At 52.9% G+C, this 15,649-nt stretch overlaps 1 protein-coding gene across 1 annotated transcript in view; it reads left to right on the top strand.

Moving 5' to 3' along the window:
• The first annotated feature begins 251 nt into the window (after positions 1-251).
• The window catches only part of LOC139826103 (dynein axonemal heavy chain 9-like), a 45,786-nt gene continuing 30,388 nt past the window's right edge, over positions 252-15,649 (top strand). The window contains exons 1-8 of the mRNA XM_071801048.1: positions 252-508; positions 614-697; positions 6,599-6,795; positions 7,449-7,607; positions 9,089-9,219; positions 10,852-11,063; positions 11,257-11,490; positions 14,010-14,177. Of these exons, the coding sequence (XP_071657149.1) occupies positions 356-508; positions 614-697; positions 6,599-6,795; positions 7,449-7,607; positions 9,089-9,219; positions 10,852-11,063; positions 11,257-11,490; positions 14,010-14,177 (1,338 nt within the window). The 5' untranslated portion in view covers positions 252-355. The remainder of the gene's footprint in view (positions 509-613; positions 698-6,598; positions 6,796-7,448; positions 7,608-9,088; positions 9,220-10,851; positions 11,064-11,256; positions 11,491-14,009; positions 14,178-15,649) is intronic.

Genomic DNA, 15,649 nt, shown 5'->3' with positions numbered 1-15,649 from the left:
GACCCTCGCGATCCGTGCACACGCTCGGCGAGTCCGTGTCTGGAGTTTCGGGGCTCGCGCGTGGCGTGGGGATGCGGGTTTCGTGGCGGTGGTTTTTTTTTTTTTTGGTGGGGGTTTATTTCGGCAGGGGCGGCGGGGTCGTGGTGGTGTCGTCGTGCCCCCCACCCGCACCTGCCGCCGCCGCCGCCGTATAATTTCACTTCGTGTTCCGGCTCAGACTGCACGGCGAGCACAAACACCCCCCCCCCCGCCCGCACCCCAAAGCGCGGTCTCTCCCGCCCTCGCCTTGCCCCCCGCCCCCTCCGGCCCACCCGCGGGAAGGGCCGGAGGGGGTCGGCAACTGCGCGCGCCGCGCATGCGCGCTCTCCCCGCCGCCCGGCAACCGGCCCCCTGCCCCCCGCCAGGTGCCCAACGGTCAGTCGCTCGGAGTCAAGCCCGTCGGGCGGGCGGTCGCGGGGAGGCCAGCGCGGGAGCGTCTTGCCGATCGGCCGAGGAACCCCGCGCGCGGGTAGGCAGGGAGGCAGGCGGGCCGGGACGGGGAGACGGGGACGCGGTGTCTCTATGCCTCCCCGGGGGGAGGCAAAGCCGCTGGCGGGGTCGGTTTCTTCTTCAGCCCGCGGCCGGGGCGGGCAGCGGGCCGAGGGACCGAGCGAGCGAGCCACCGAGGAAGAAGCGCGGGAGGCGGCAGCACGGGCAGGTGAGGGGGTTAGGCCTCCGACAGCGGGGCTGAGAAACCGCGGGACGCCCGCGTGCCCCCCCCCCCCCGCGCCGTCCACCCCCCCCGCGCCGTCCACCCCCCCCCGCCGTCCACCCCCCCCCCGCGCCGTCCACCCCCCCCCCGCCGTCCACCCCCCCCCCGCCGTCCACCCCCCCCCCGCTGTCCACCCCCCCCCCCGCTGTCCACCCCCCCCCGCCGTCCACCCCCCCCCCGCCGTCCACCCCGGGCACGGAGCCGGCAGGGACGCCCCGGCTTCGCGGGGGGGAGGCGAACTCGCTGGCGAAAGGCCGGGGCGGGGGGTGGGGAGGAACTCTGGGCGGGGATGGGCGGCCGGGCTCGCTGCGGCGGACTGGGGCGGGCAGGCGGTGGCTGGGGCCGGGGAAGGCCGCCGCCTGTGCTCTCATTGCCCCTCCTGGTACAGTGTTATTTGGAGCACAGAGTTTAGGGGATGGACAGTGAGCAATGAACGGTTATAGAGTTGAAAAGAAAAATGACCCTATCTAAAGGACAGTCTCTCCCAGGATGTGAGTCTCTGCAGTGCAACCCTTTGCTAATTGCAAGGCAGAGAGCAGATGATTCAGTAAGTGGGGTTTATGGATCACAAATAGACATTAGTAGAAAAGATGCCCTGGGAAGGTTCAAAATATATGGAGGTACAAATGCCTGGGTAGAATGGATCAAATATATGGTGCAAAGCCTAAACGAGCAATTGCTATGCCTGTGCGGCAGGAAGGCCTGTGGCCCAAGTGGTACCCTTCCCTCTGGGGTGGAGCGAAGATTGACAGGGGATGGAGTGCGTCTTAGCCTTATGCCAAGACTCTACGGCATGGAGAAATAAGTCGTGTCATACTCTCTCCCTCCTGTTTCCAGCTTTGCAGGGAAAAATATCAAAATCCCCCTGGCATTTTCAGGAATAATTGAAAATCATACTGCCTGTCTCTCACGACGCGGCAGGAATGATACCAAGTTCCTAGGAACATGAGTAGGTGTGCAGAGACACGGGAAGTTGGTCCTCATATGTCCTCAGATGCTTCTTGAGTGGATCTTTGGTGGTACTGTGGGAAGATGACACTTCATTCCATTTTATCCCCCACTGGGAAGGTACCTGTGACGTCGTACAATTGGAAATTCCTTTTACCCTGGCATTTGAACACTGTGATCCATCAGGGCAACAGAAAAAGGAGTTGAGGGCTTTCCTCTGATGACAGGGTTTATTTCAATTAGATTGGGGTCCCCAGAGGAGTCCCCAAGGAACACAAAGCAAGAAGTCAAGTTAGCTGCGGGTTCTGAGTCCTTTTTGTTTTGGTAGGTAACTACAAACAAGAATGTAGACGGGATAAATAACATTTATTTATAAGTTATACTAGACAAGCAGTTAAATGAATCACCAAGCAATTAGATGCTACTAGTAGAATGGCATGGGAAAATAACATGGTCCCAGATAGGATGTTGGCAGAAAAAGGTGATATATGTCTAACCACAGCTTCAGCAGAAGAATTGGCTGAGAATTCAGGTGTAGATAGTCCACTCATGGGATTGTTAGAATCTTGGTTTGGAATATTGAGAGAAATTACTTCTTTAATCGAAGTAACAGAAGCACTGATTTCTATAGCATGCTACATCATTGCGTGTCTGCGAGGACTTGTTCAACACCTTATTGGACAGCTCTATCAAAGCAAGTGCCTTTAGGGCCACTGCCATGCTCAGCTAAAATGATCCTGCTAAAAGAAGGGGGGTGGTGCTGGCAGTGTGGGACAACAGCCTGCGTGCTTCAGGGTGGGGGCAGCGGCTGGTTCTGTAGTTAACAAAACAAGAAAAAGGCCCCTCCCGTCATGGGGTTGAAGTTTCTTCTGTCCAGGTTTTCATTAGTGTTGCCCCCATATCTACCAAAAATTCTACTTGTTTGTTCTTTTGGGTTTCTTCTTCCCAATGCGGGAAGCACCACCCAGGCTGGTCCCCCAGAAGGACCAAAAGGTGACTGTGAAAAACAGAGTTTTCCAGGTTGCGCCCGGGTTACCCTCCGTGGTGTTTCGCAGGCTTTCTTCACTCTAGAATGGCGAATCCAGGCATTCTGTTCTCTGATATTGGTAGCAGTCAGGGGGTCTTGAAATGGACCTTCCTATTATGGTTTCAAAGTTTTCTGCAAAAGACTTCACATACTCGTCAGTAAAATGTGGCCCTCAATCAGAGGATCTAACAGCTGGGCCTCCAAGCCTTGGTATTATTTTGTGTATCAGTGTTGTAGTCACCTCCTAAGCTTTTGCTGTCCTGGTAGGGAACGCTTCTGGCCAACCTGAAAAAACATCAGTTAATACCAACAAATATCGGTACCCCCCTTTTCCTGGGAGTTCTGAACCATCAGTTTGCCATTGTGGTCCAGGCCCATTCCCTTTCCCCATTTGACCCATTTCTAGCTTGGGCATATTTTTGGGATTAGTCTGGAGGCAAAGATCACACCGCTGTCACCTCTTCCACAGTGACAGACAAATCTCTAGCTCCTGTCTCCCTAATCAAATGTTTGCGTAGTGGTTCTAGTCCCCAAGGCCCCTTCTTCTGTTCTTCCCTTCCTAAAGGCCAAACCAGGTGGGAGAAAGCCCCGCTGTGTTTGCTTTTTCAGGAGAAAAATAAGTGCTAAAAAGCCACTTTGGGGGTGCCCAGGTGGATCCAGTGGTATCCAGACCCCCCCCAGAGGGAGCATCCCCCAGCACCCCCAAGTCCTTCGCAGGGCTGCTCTCAGGCCCTCCATCCCCAGCTTGTGTTGATACCCGTGGTTGCCCGGGGCAGCTGCGTCTCCCAGGCGAGCTGGGTCCCGCCCCGGCCCGCCCCCGGCTCCTCGCAGTGTCCCTTCCCCCGGGCAACGCGGCTCTTCCCCGCAAACACCCGCCGGTGCCGGCCGGATGGAGCAGGCGGTGGAGCCGGTGCCCGGCGCCGAGCGGCTGTGCCGGTGCGCGGCGCGGGGGCTGGGGGTGCCGGCGGAGCGCTGGGAGCGCTGGGCAGGCGGGGAGGCGGCGGGGCCGCTGCTGCGGAGCTTCCTGGCGGGGCCGGCGGGGCCGGCGCTGCTGCTCTGGCGGGGCCCGGCCGGGGAGCTGGAGCTGGGGCCGCCCCCGCCGCCCCCCGCCGCCCGCCGCAAGGGGCTGTTCTTCCTGCGGGCCCCCGGCGCCGGCCCCGGGGAGCTGCTCTGCGGGGACCTGCCCGCCGATGCCCTGCGGCACTTTGCCGCCCTCGTGGAGGAGGTGAGGATGAGGGGCCACGGGGGCAGGCTCAACATGAGGAGAAATTTGTTTGCTGGGAGGTGGCAGAGCCTGGCCCAGGCTGCCCAGGGCGGGTGTGGAGTCTCCTTCTCTGAGACATTGAAACCCGCCTGGACCCACCTGTGTGATCTGCTCTGTGACCCTGCGTGAGCAGGGCTTGGACTGGGGGATCTGCAGAGATCCCTTCAACCTAACCAGGCTGGGATCCTGTGAGGCCTGGGCAGCCCCGGAGGTGCAGAGGGAGCCCTGGCACCCATGAGTACCGGGTGCCCCTCGCACATGGCAGCGGGGAAGGTGTCCCCTCCTACAGACAGGCTCCTTGGCCTCCCTCCCTTCTCTGCTGATGCACTTGTACCCTTAACTCTGCCCTTTGCAGTACCATGGACGGCTTTAGAACTCATATAAACCACCTGAATGCTGATCCACATCAGCTCTGTCTATCAGTGGGGTCCTTGTGGGACTGATGTACCCACAGGTGCTGGAGGGGACATCTGCAGGTCACCTACTCCAAACCCCTGCTCAAGCAGGGCCATCCAGAGCCAGTTGCCCAGGGCCATGTCCAGGTAGCTCTTCATTATCTCTAAGGATGGAGACTTCACAACCTCTTTGAGCAACCTGGGCCAGTGCTCGATTACTCTCCTAGTGAAAAAGTGTTTTGTGATGTTCAGGAGCCTCCTGTAGCTCAGTGTCGGGTTATCTCAGGTGGGCTGATGTTTTCTTAAAGAGATCGTCAAGAGGTTCGAGTGCTTTTGCTTTGCTGTGTTATTAGCCTGAACTAGACAATGTTGTTTCGGTTTATTCCTGATGGCTCCTCACCTGGAGAAGTCTCAGGAATGAGGCTGTAATGGGAAAGCAGAGGAGCTGCTGGATTTGAGAAGCTCTGATCATGATGTTTGGTATATTAAGATGGTGACTGATAGATTGGATTCCCAAGAGCAGGCTGCCAGACTGGTTATCCTGGTTTTGTGAGAAAACACATTATTTATACGGGGAGCTTTTGTTTTGATGAGCCCCGTGGTCTTGCGAAGTCTGCACAAACAGTGGTTTTGCATCACGGCTGGCCAATAGCATTGCAAGCACCGTCTGCTATGGGTAGATGGTGGGGTAGGAACACTTTGGCAGATCCTGTTAAATCCTGTTTTCTGGATGCCTTTGGGAGCCGGGATTGTGCGTCCCAGCTGCGTGTTTGCAGGCTTTGCTCTCCCCTGTGCAGACATGCAGTATTTCTGCAGGGAGCAGATTGTGCCTGGTTTTCATCCTATTTTCCTCTCAAGCTTCACTTGAAGGCAAAAGCAGCGGTGGTGCTGGGTCAGGCAGATGGGGTGGGTCTGCGTGAAGGTGAAAAAGGTCTTGAATTTCCTGGGGTTGGGGTCGTGTGTTCCTCTGCCCACACTTTGTCTTTATTCAGTGAGGGGTCACAGCTGGTGACCTTGTCCACTTGTTGCTTCACTCCTGCGGTGCCGAAGGGAACACACCTGCTCTGTGGGCTGGGGCTTCATCCTGAGTCCAGTTATCATTTTAACAGTCAGAAAGAAAATGAACGGCTATCATTTGCCTGGTTACAACATCACTGGCATTAGCAGTCCACATGCTTTAAGTAATAGAGACACATCTTGCTAATAATGCAGCTAAAACTGCTGAAGGTGAACTCGTCAGCACCTGCCCGTGTGTTCCCTGGGGTTGTGCTCCCCCTTCCCACGGCTCCCTGGGCACGAAGGTGGCTGGTCGGGTCTTCTTCGGGTCTACAGAGCCAGCCACAGTTCCAAAGAGTCTTCAGCATCCTGGGACAGCACCATGGAGGTGCTGAGCTGCTTTATTCCGTTTCAATTGTATGTCCATTTGCAGCTATTTTTATGCCTTTAGTCACCTCCCCCCCCTCCCCTACCCCCACCCTGAGTCCAGTAACACAAAGGGCTGTTGTTTGTCACTAGGGACAACCTGGCTTTGTTAGGCTGTTGCCACAGGCTGGTCCCAGTGCAGAGCCAGCCAGGATAGGTGACAGACACGGTGTTGCTGTCACAGCTCAAACAAGCCAAAAGCAGCTCAAATCTGGGCAAACCCCGACCAGCCCCACAACCCCATGCTGCCGGGTCAGTAAAAGTGCTGATAAAGGCAAAGCTCCTGTTTGGTGGGCTGCAGCTGGGACCTGGGGGACCCTCACCACCAGTGTATCCCAGGGGGTACCAGCAGACCTTCCCTTGCAGCACACTGAGCTCAGCCCAGCCCTGGCAGGCTCAAAGGGCAGCCTGACGGCTGTGCCCATGGGCAGGGACATGGGGACCAAGCACCAGGGACAGTTGTGAGGGCAAGGGACAGCAGCCCCTGGGGCCATCTCCAGTTGCGGGCTTGAAAGGCTGGGAGAGCCTGGGGATGGGGCTGCTCACTTTGCCTACTGGCTTCCACCCTCCTTGGCTGCTTGGATTTGGGGAAAAGGGTGTTCTGCTGTGTAAAGTGGGCCTGTAGAGATGCCCATTCATCATCAGCTGCCTCTATTTCACATGGGAACTGCTTGAGACAGCAATGAATATGGGTCTCCAGGCTTGGCCAAGCACAGACCTCAGAGCCTGGTGGCCCGTCCGTCTCCTGCTGCACTTTTTTCTCCATTGGTCTTCCGTGACTCCCGCTGTAGGCGATCGTGCCCATCCTAACGAACAAGAAGAACCATCAGGGCTGGCCACAAGTGGTGTCACAAGACATCGTGCGTCATGTCCACAACCTCAAAAGTACCATTTTCACAGTTGTTGGCCAAGTAGACGGCAAGACCTTGCTGCCTCTCCCAGCTGGCTCAGAGGGAATTGAGGACATTGATCTGGAAAATGAGAAATCGTGAGTACCACCCCAAAATAACAGGTTCTGGAAGGTCCAGAGAAGCAGATGCGTTTGTACATCAAGTTGTCATCGTGTCTGGGCTGCGTGCGTGCCCCTGTGGAACCCCAGGAGATGTGTGGGTGCAGTGGAATGAATCACTCCTCAGACAGGACGTGGTGCGGGTGGGATTTTGTGAGAAGTTACTGCTTCCAAGGCAGTGGGGTGACCTGTCCTCAGCTTCCCAGCCCACTTGGTGGTGTTTCTTGCTGAATTAAGTGAGTTAATGACTGCAGGGATGTAGAATATTTTGAGGGAGAATGGTATGGGGAGAGAGAATCTTGCTGGATGTGTGAGTCTCCAGGTCAGATCCTGAACCTGAATGGATCTGATGTGACAATGACTGGCTGTGCAGAGAGGTGGCGACTGGCTCTTCATTTCCACCATTCACTTTATGAACAGTGTTGTTGCCCACCCTGCTGCAGACATTCAGCCATTTTCTCCAGAGTGTAATTCCTATATTAAACCAGTGACAAAATCTTATGGGGTTTGATTGTTTTGTGGTTTTGAAATGTGAAACCCTGTAAAATCCAGCTGCCCACACGGCCATTGGAAGTAGATCCAACTGAGCAATGCACATCAACAAAGTTAATCACGTACTCTGTTTACTACAGCATGGAACGGATAGATAAATCTCTGGTGTATGCCATGGAGTCGGCCATCATAGACTGGAGCCACCAGATCCAGGAGGCACTGAAGAAAGAGCCTTCAGAGCCTCTCCTGCAAGGCAGCAATCCGAACCCGAAGGTGGAGCTGGAGTTCTGGAAGAACAGGTACCCAGAGCAGCCTGGCCAGTGCACGGTGCCCTGTGGTGCTGGTTTTGTGTAGAGGGAGAGTGCTGGTGGTGGAGCTGCTAATTCCATGAGTTGAGAAGAACAGGCCACTTGGGGTTCATGTAGGCTTCAACTAAGGAAAATTGCTCCCGCACAGAAAATCATCCTGATCTGCAAAGTGCCTGGGAGGTCACTGGGCAGCTGGCTGTGTTTTAACTTAGCCCCACCACAGGGGCTACACCTCAAGGGACTTTTTTCAGAAATGCCCTTTACAGGATCCCAGGCTGGTTGGGCTGAAGGGACCTCTGCAGATCCCCAGTCCAAGCCCTGCTCACGCAGGGTCACAGAGCAGATCACACAGGTGGGTCCAGGCGGGTTCGAATGTCTCAGAGAAGGAGACTCCACACCCGCTCTGGGCACTCTTTCGTCACTGTTCACTAGGAGCCATCCACAGGAGTAATTGCTGATGGACACCTGCTGGGGGCTGTCTGGAAATGGTGCATCTCAGCTGGCTGCTGTTCATCTGTCAGGGCCAGAGGGGCTTTAGATGCTCAGGAGCCTGGGAGTGGTATTTCCTCCTGCCCTTTGAAAACCTTTGTGCTGTACTGGTTCAGGCTGACTCGGGGCAAAGCCCTGCTGGCTGGAGAGCTGTTGCTAATGCCTGCAGAAACACGATGGCTTTTTTTCAGCGATGTTCTGTCAGTAGCAGAGCTGCTGTCATGCTGAACTCAGCACTTTCCATCCTGTAGGGTTTGTCTGTGCCTCATGCAGCTTTCTCCCATTTCCACAGTCCATGTGTAGCTGGAGGAAGCCCTGAATCAGGCCCAGGGGAAACAGATGATGTTGGGGGACAGCTGATGGCCCAGTGTAGGTGGGTAACATGGCCACCAGCATCCTGGTGTGCATCAAGAACAGTGTGGCCAGCAGGCCCAGGGCAATGACTGTCCCACTGTACTCAGCGCTGGGGAAGCCAAACCTCAAATCAGTTTTGGGCCCCTCAGGTCAAGAAAGACCTTGAGGTGCTGGAGCGAGTGGAGAGAAGGGAATAGAGCTGGTGAGGGGCTGGAGCACAAGTGTGATGGGAGTGGCTGAGGGACCTGGGGGGTTCAGCTGGAGAACAGGAGCTGAGGGGAGACCTTCTGATCTCTGAACTGCCTGGAAGGAGCTTGGAGCCAGGGGGGGTCGGGCTCTGCTCCCCAGGAACAAGCGCCAGGATGAGAGGAAACGGCCTCAAGTTGCGCCAGGGGAGGCTGAGGTTGGATATTAGGAAACATTTCTTCCCAGAAGGGGTTGTGAAGCATTGGAACAGGCTGCCCAGGGCAGTGGTGGAGTCACCATCCCTGGAGGGGTTGAACAGTCACAGAGATGACATTCTCAGGGACACGGGGCAGTGCCAGGGGTTAGGTTATGGTTGGACTCGATGATCTTGAGGGTCTCTTCCAACCAACGGATTCTGTGATTCTGTGTCTCGGTTGCTGTAGGTGTGATGACCTGGAATGCATTTACAACCAGCTGACAACGAGGAAGGTCAGGAACATGATGGAGCTGCTGGAGAGAGTTGAGAGCAGCTACATCCCAGCCTTCAAAACCATGCTAATGGATGTTGAGGCAGGTGAGATGCTGGGGCAACTTTACCACAGTGCTGGCTTCTGGCCTTTCTTCATGGCCTGGTGTGACTGATTTCAAGCCAAATCTTTCTAGTTTGTGAATTGAGACTGGGCTGCTTGTGCTTGAGTCTAGGCTTTTGTTTCCAGGCTGGGACAAGCTCCATCGCTGGTCTGTTGAGCCAGACTCTTGCCAAAGTTCAGGGTGAATGGGTTTGGGAATTTATTCTGCTGTAATAAAGTGTTTGCATTACTCTAACAGGACTCACCTCAACTTCCACCAGCTCCTCTGGTGTTATTATGCAGGAACGGGAGTTCAGACTAAGAGGACAGATCTTGTACCTAAGACTGCTTTGTTAGAGCGCTGCTTCTCAGGCTTTGGCCACTGCAGCCCGAATTTCCTTGCTTTGCTTTGCTTAGGGGAGTTGAGCGCAGCCCAAGGAAATATTGCAAATCCCTGTCTGTAGTGAAAAACAGTGTAGTCCTGCTGGTCTGTCCCTGCAGACCAACACAGCTGGACATCCATGTCCAACCCAGCTGCTCTCTGGCACAATGAAACCATCTAGACTGTGTTAGCTGTGCACGTGCTGGCAGAAAACACTGTTCTTCACCACTTCACGTGCAAACATTGAATCTCTTAAGGATCTGTGTCACACTCTGCATTGTGCAGTTTAAATGGGCTGGAGAAACACCCCTTATATAAGGAGCCAAGGGTTCATTGTTAAACTAATTAATACTTTAAGGGTTTAATCAAAATACAACAAATATTTGGTTTTAATCCGGCTACAGCGATACTAACCCTAATTGGATAATTTGGACTATAATTGTTAATTTCCATTACAGCGCAGTTCAGATTTGTGTGCACCTGCTTTTAAGTCTCTGCCCCTTTCCCTGGCATTGTACTGGTGTGGCTGCTGTTGGTGGATTTGCTGGGAGGGTGATGCTGATAGTGGGAGTCTCTTCTTCCTTGGTCTTGGGCCTTAGGGGTTATTTTTGCATGCATTCAAGCACTTCTGTCACTTCTTGTTGGTCCACAGGTTTAATTGCACAGCGATCTGGTTTTATTAATGCTTGCGCTCTGGGGTAATTCTTCAGGGTAAAACCACACAGCTGTACAGAGCTAAGCTAAAGCTTTCGACGAGTCAGACATCAGTTGCTTTACTGTTGACAGGTTTTCTATTACAGTCAGGACTGGTGGGGCCGTCGTCATCTGCCCACTGGACAAGGAGTTGCTTGAGCCAAAACTGAGCTAAAAAGGGCTCAGGCCAAGGCTGTACAGCCTGTCGTGCTGTACAGCAAGGCCATGGCTCACAGCCATGGCAGCACTGTATTTTTGGTGCTGTTGGGCAAATTCCGTGTGACTTTTTAGCAGTTGTGGACTCAGGCTCTCCACGAAGCCCTGTCCCAGCTCCCTGTCCCCTGCCATCACATCAGCTTATTTCTGTTCTGGTTACTGCCGCAGGTGAGTGATGTTCACGAGTGAGTGACCTGCAGCACACAGGTGGCTGAGGGTGCTCAGTGCTTGTCAGGACAGTTTCTTTTCCCAGGCACTTTTCCATGTGCTGAGGCCAGCACCTAGCTGGGAACCCAGCACACCGCAGCTGGGTGGTTCTTACCGCTTCTCACGTCTCTCAACACAGCTTTGACTGAAGCTCAGGACGTTCACCTGCACCTGACACCCCTCAAGCGCCGCTTGGAAGACGTAGAGAGGGTTGAGTTCAGCGAGGTGAAGCCTTTCCTGCTCCCCCTGCTCCACGTGGTGTGTTTGATCTGGGTCACCTCCAAGCACTACAACATGCCCGTGCGGATAGTGGTGCTGCTCCAGGAGATCTGCAACCTTCTCATTGAGCAGGTCTGTGGCTGTGATGCCTGTGTTTGCAGTCCCCTGTGTCCCCTCTCCCCTTCTTCCTATTGTCCTTCCCTGGAAAAGTGATTCTTTAGGCAACATTTAACTTAATAAACAGGTTCAAATGTGTTCAACACAAGAAGTCCTTGTTTTCCATGATGGCAGAAGTGACCTCTCAGGTGTGATTTTGCTCTTCCAGGCCCTGGTGTACCTGTCTCCAGAAGACCTTCTGAAAGGGGACATGGAGGAGAGCCTGGGCAAGGTGCGAATGGTGCTCGGTATCCTGAACATGTTCAAAGAGGCATTTGAGGAGAGAAGGGAAAAGCTGCACATGTATTATGAACCAGGCCAAGAAGTGAGGGAGTGGGACTTCAGCTCCACGATGGTGTTTGCGAGGCTGGACACCTTCCTGAAGAGGCTGGAGATGGTGGAGGTGAGACTCTGGTCTTGAAAAACATTGCAAACCGTCAGGAGAACTCTGTAGCCAGGAGATCACTTGCTGGCATCTTTCCTTTCTATAGCTTCACCTGATACCAGGGAATGGGGCCACTCTTTTGCTGTTAGGTCTCCTGTTACAGCGAGTCTAAGACTGTGTTTTACTATGTCCTGCTCAGTGCATATGTAAGCTGGTCAGGTTGATAGGTGTGTTTTTTGCTCTCAGGAGTCCCGTTGGACTCCTTGCTCCTGTTGGGGCAAGAAAAGGAGGATTACTGGAGGTGTGGTTTGCACAGCTGTAAATAAAGCAATGTAATCTCCCAGGTCTCCTGGTGCCATCAGAGACAGATTTAGGTTATGGTTGGACTCAATGATCTTAAGGGTCTCTTCCAACTGAAATGGTTCTATGATTCTATGACACCCTAGAGCTGGGTCCTGCCTGTCTTGGAGAGGCCAGATGGTCCCCTCAAGGCAGGATCCCCTTGGCTGTGCCACGTGGGCCTGGGGAGGAGCAGGGACACGTTCCTCACCAGGTTGTCCCTTCGCATCCTCATAGTCCATCAAACTGGGGTGCTGTGGCTCAGGGGTGTCCCTGTTTGCCAGATCTGTCACCTGAGGCAGGGACATTGGGGTGTCATCCCTGAGCTCCCAGTGTGGCCAAGGGCTCCTTGAGCCACAGGAGATGTTCTGCAGAGAGCAGGTCTGAGTGTGAATGTGGGAGCTCCCTATGCTCTCCTTACCACATGGCTGTGTCTGGAGACCACAGACATACAGACACCATATGTACCTGTTATACAGACACTGTATATACCTCTTATACAGATACTGTATGTACCTCTTGTACAGACCTTGCATGTACCTGTTATCTCTCACGTGGCTAACCACACACATTCATCTGCTCTCCACACACATCCCAAATGAATTTCTTTGTTGATTGTTGCTGCGTTCTCAGTGTGTAGGGTTGGATGGCCAGTGTACAGGTTGCTGGTGTTTGCAGTTTTACTGCTTTAAATGTGCCATATACTTTTATGTGTTCCTTAATTAACTATGTTGAAAACTGTCATGACTGGTGCCTATTTTAAAAGTATTCATAATGATGGTTTCCAGTAGGGTTTGATGTGAAATAAACCAAATTATGCTGGTCAGTGTAGAGAGGAATATAAATAGACACAGGAATAACTGCAGGTTATCATGAGGACAGTGTTGGTGACAGGTTTACTGGGACCCTGTAAAGGCTCTGGGGCACTGACTGCTGGGATTCCATGGATGCCGTGGGCACACTGTGGATATGGGCTGCAGACAAAAGCCAGTGGGGAGGTTTTGAGCTGGGGCACTGTGCGTTTTGACCAGTGTCTGTTTCCTCCTTCCGTGGCTGTCCCACACTCCAGGGACAGTAGAAGCTGCAGTATCTGGAGTCAGAGGGAGAGCCTGCGGAGTGAGCTGTAAAACAATAATTAAAAGCATAGTGCACACCAGCCTGTTAATGAGGAAAACTGCTGCATCTCTCTCCGTCTCAATTTCCCCTCATCACTTCATTTCAAGCAACCTTGCAAGACAAAGCAAGGGACAACTGGTATTTCCACATTATTTTTTTGCCTTACTAGGTATTTGTTCAAGCGGATGTGCTGGTGTGTCGAAGTGAATATGAATGCATATGTGCATTTGTTTTCGAATTTTCATAAAAGCTGCAGTTACACTGGTGCATGGGTAGCCCATGAGCACGTGAAGAGGGAAGGATCCCTTCCCTTTGGTTCGTTGCACTGTTTCATATTACGTGTCTGTGGTAAAACCTGCTGCCCTGCTCGGGTGGCCCCAGGACAAGTGCAAGCAGAGAGTGGCCACCAGTACATTCCTGTGCACATTTCTCCTGGTCCTCTGAGACAATGGATGTTCAACCAGCCCTTACTTGGCCCTACCTAGGGAGACAGATGAGGTGGGATGGCAGCAGAGCTGCCCAGTGCTGCCACCACCACTGGGGGAGCGGGACATTTTCCCAAGAGGTGACACTGCCAGGCTGCAGAGGATGGGAAGGGAAGGGAAGGACCCGTGTGCCACCTCAGCAGAGAGGGCCAGCGGGGCAGGTGCTGCAACACCCACTTGGACACGTGGAGGTTTGACTGCGCAGGAGCTTTGGACAGTTTGGGTACCTGTAAATATTAGAAATCTGTCCTTGGTTAATACCTATAAAATTGGGATTCTTAGCTATGCTGGATGACATATAAGAGTCTCATATCCTGCTTTGGATCTGTCCTTTAAATACACTTAAAAGCGATTTTACAGTTGTCATGGTATTTCTAGTGGCTGCAGCAGGTCTCACTGGGCAGGGATGTGTTATGAGCAGCCACTGATGCTCAGGACAGGCAGATCAGGCTCCCCCCTTCCCATCCCTGCCACCCAGCCTGAGCACCAGCGCTGTGCTTGGGAAGGTCCCTCAGCAAGTGCAACTCTGTCGTGACAACTGTCGTCATCTTCTTTTGTCAACATCATGACCTGTGTCTCCCTCCGTTGACTTTGAAGGATCTCCTGGCAACTTCCTTGGACTTGATGAAGCTGGAGAAAATTGAATTCAGTGGGATTAAAGGGAAGACCCTGGGCCAGCAGGTCCTGGACATGTATGAGGAATTCCAGGAGGCATACAAGGTGTTTTCAGAGCGAACCTATGACTGTCTTGACCTGACCAACACGGTAGGTGGGACCAGTTTGCGGGAACATCAGGAACATGTGCATGTTTCCAAAGCAGCAGTTTCCTGCTATCTTCTTCCCAGCTCTTTCCTCCTTTCATTATGATCTGATCTGGTACTGGAGGGAACAGGGAGCCGCTGGCCTTTCCGGCAGAGATTTGGGACTTCTTGCACGTCTATATCTAACATATCTTGCTAGATCAGCACCTTAGATCAGTGCAGCTGGGAAACTGGGATTTCCATGAGTTATGCACAAGCTTTTGCTGTACATGGTGCTTGCTGAGGTATAAGAGCTATACCAACACCCACATCTCTTTGCTTTCCTGCTCTTGGTATTTACCATGTTTCCCCAAAAATAAGACCTACCCCAAAAACAAGCTATAGCATGATTTTTCAGGATGCTTGAAATATGAACCCTATTCAAAAAATTAGCCCTAGTTACAGTTCATAAAAAAGTCAATTTAAATAGGGTCCAGGCAGCTATACATGTAAAAAAGTAAGCATCTTTTGCAGCAAAAATTAATATAAGACGCTGTCTTAGTTTTGGAAAAACAAGGTAGTTTGCCTGATGAGGGCCAACTCAGATCATCTCTGGGATGTGTTCGCTCCTGCCTAGATGAACACATGGCATCTGGGGCTCTCAGAATTCAAGGATGCTCTATTTTATTATCAGTAGTGCTTTAATTAAAGGAATATTCCCAGCCCTCTGGGACCTGCCTGGTGTGGGGATGGGTGGCTCGTGCTTTGCTTCCTGCAGCTCCCAGTACATCTCTGCAGGGGGTGGCACGTCCCCAGTGTTTCTTGCTGGAAAGCTGCTTGCTCCATAGCACCCCTCCTTCAGCAGGGCAGGCACAGAGGAGAGGTGACAGTGGCTCTGCAGGAGGTGGCTTGGGTTTGGTGACCCCATGGCCATTTGTGTGACTCTGAGTCATGTTTGTTCTTTCAGTGCTCTAGTTTTGCACCCTCTGCCACTGCTGGAGCCATGTTTTTAGCTAAAACATGGCATCTGGATCTGCTGGAGCTCAGCAGTAGCAATAGTAAAAGCTATTTCCTTGCACTTTGTCCTTTGGAAAAGAGACACATGACCTCATTTTTAGTGGTTTTGTCCAAGCTAGAACAGAAGGACTGTCACGGACTGTCAAGTTCAGTCTTTGATTTGGACTCTTTTACGTGTAGGAAAACAAATATAGATGTTACTCTTGAAGTTCAAAGGATTTATTACAATTGAAGCAAGAAAAGCAGTGCAAGAAGATGATGGAAATTACAGAAACCCAGTACTGTTGAGTTTGAAAAGGACCTCTGGAGATCACCCAGTCCACCTTCCCTGCTCAAAGCAGGCTCAGCTAGAGCAGGACTGTGACTGGTCAGGTGAAATATCTCCAAGATTACCTATGTCCAAGTGTGGAGACTCCACAGCCTCTCTGGGCAACCTGTGCGAGTGTTTTGAAACTGCCTCACTCACAACCAGCTCACCAT

The sequence above is a fragment of the Patagioenas fasciata genome, chromosome 35 (genome assembly GCF_037038585.1).
Source record: "Patagioenas fasciata isolate bPatFas1 chromosome 35, bPatFas1.hap1, whole genome shotgun sequence".
NCBI lineage: Eukaryota > Metazoa > Chordata > Aves > Columbiformes > Columbidae > Patagioenas > Patagioenas fasciata.
Note: the sequence above shows the minus strand (reverse complement) of the source record. Positions and strands in the feature narration are given on the sequence as shown.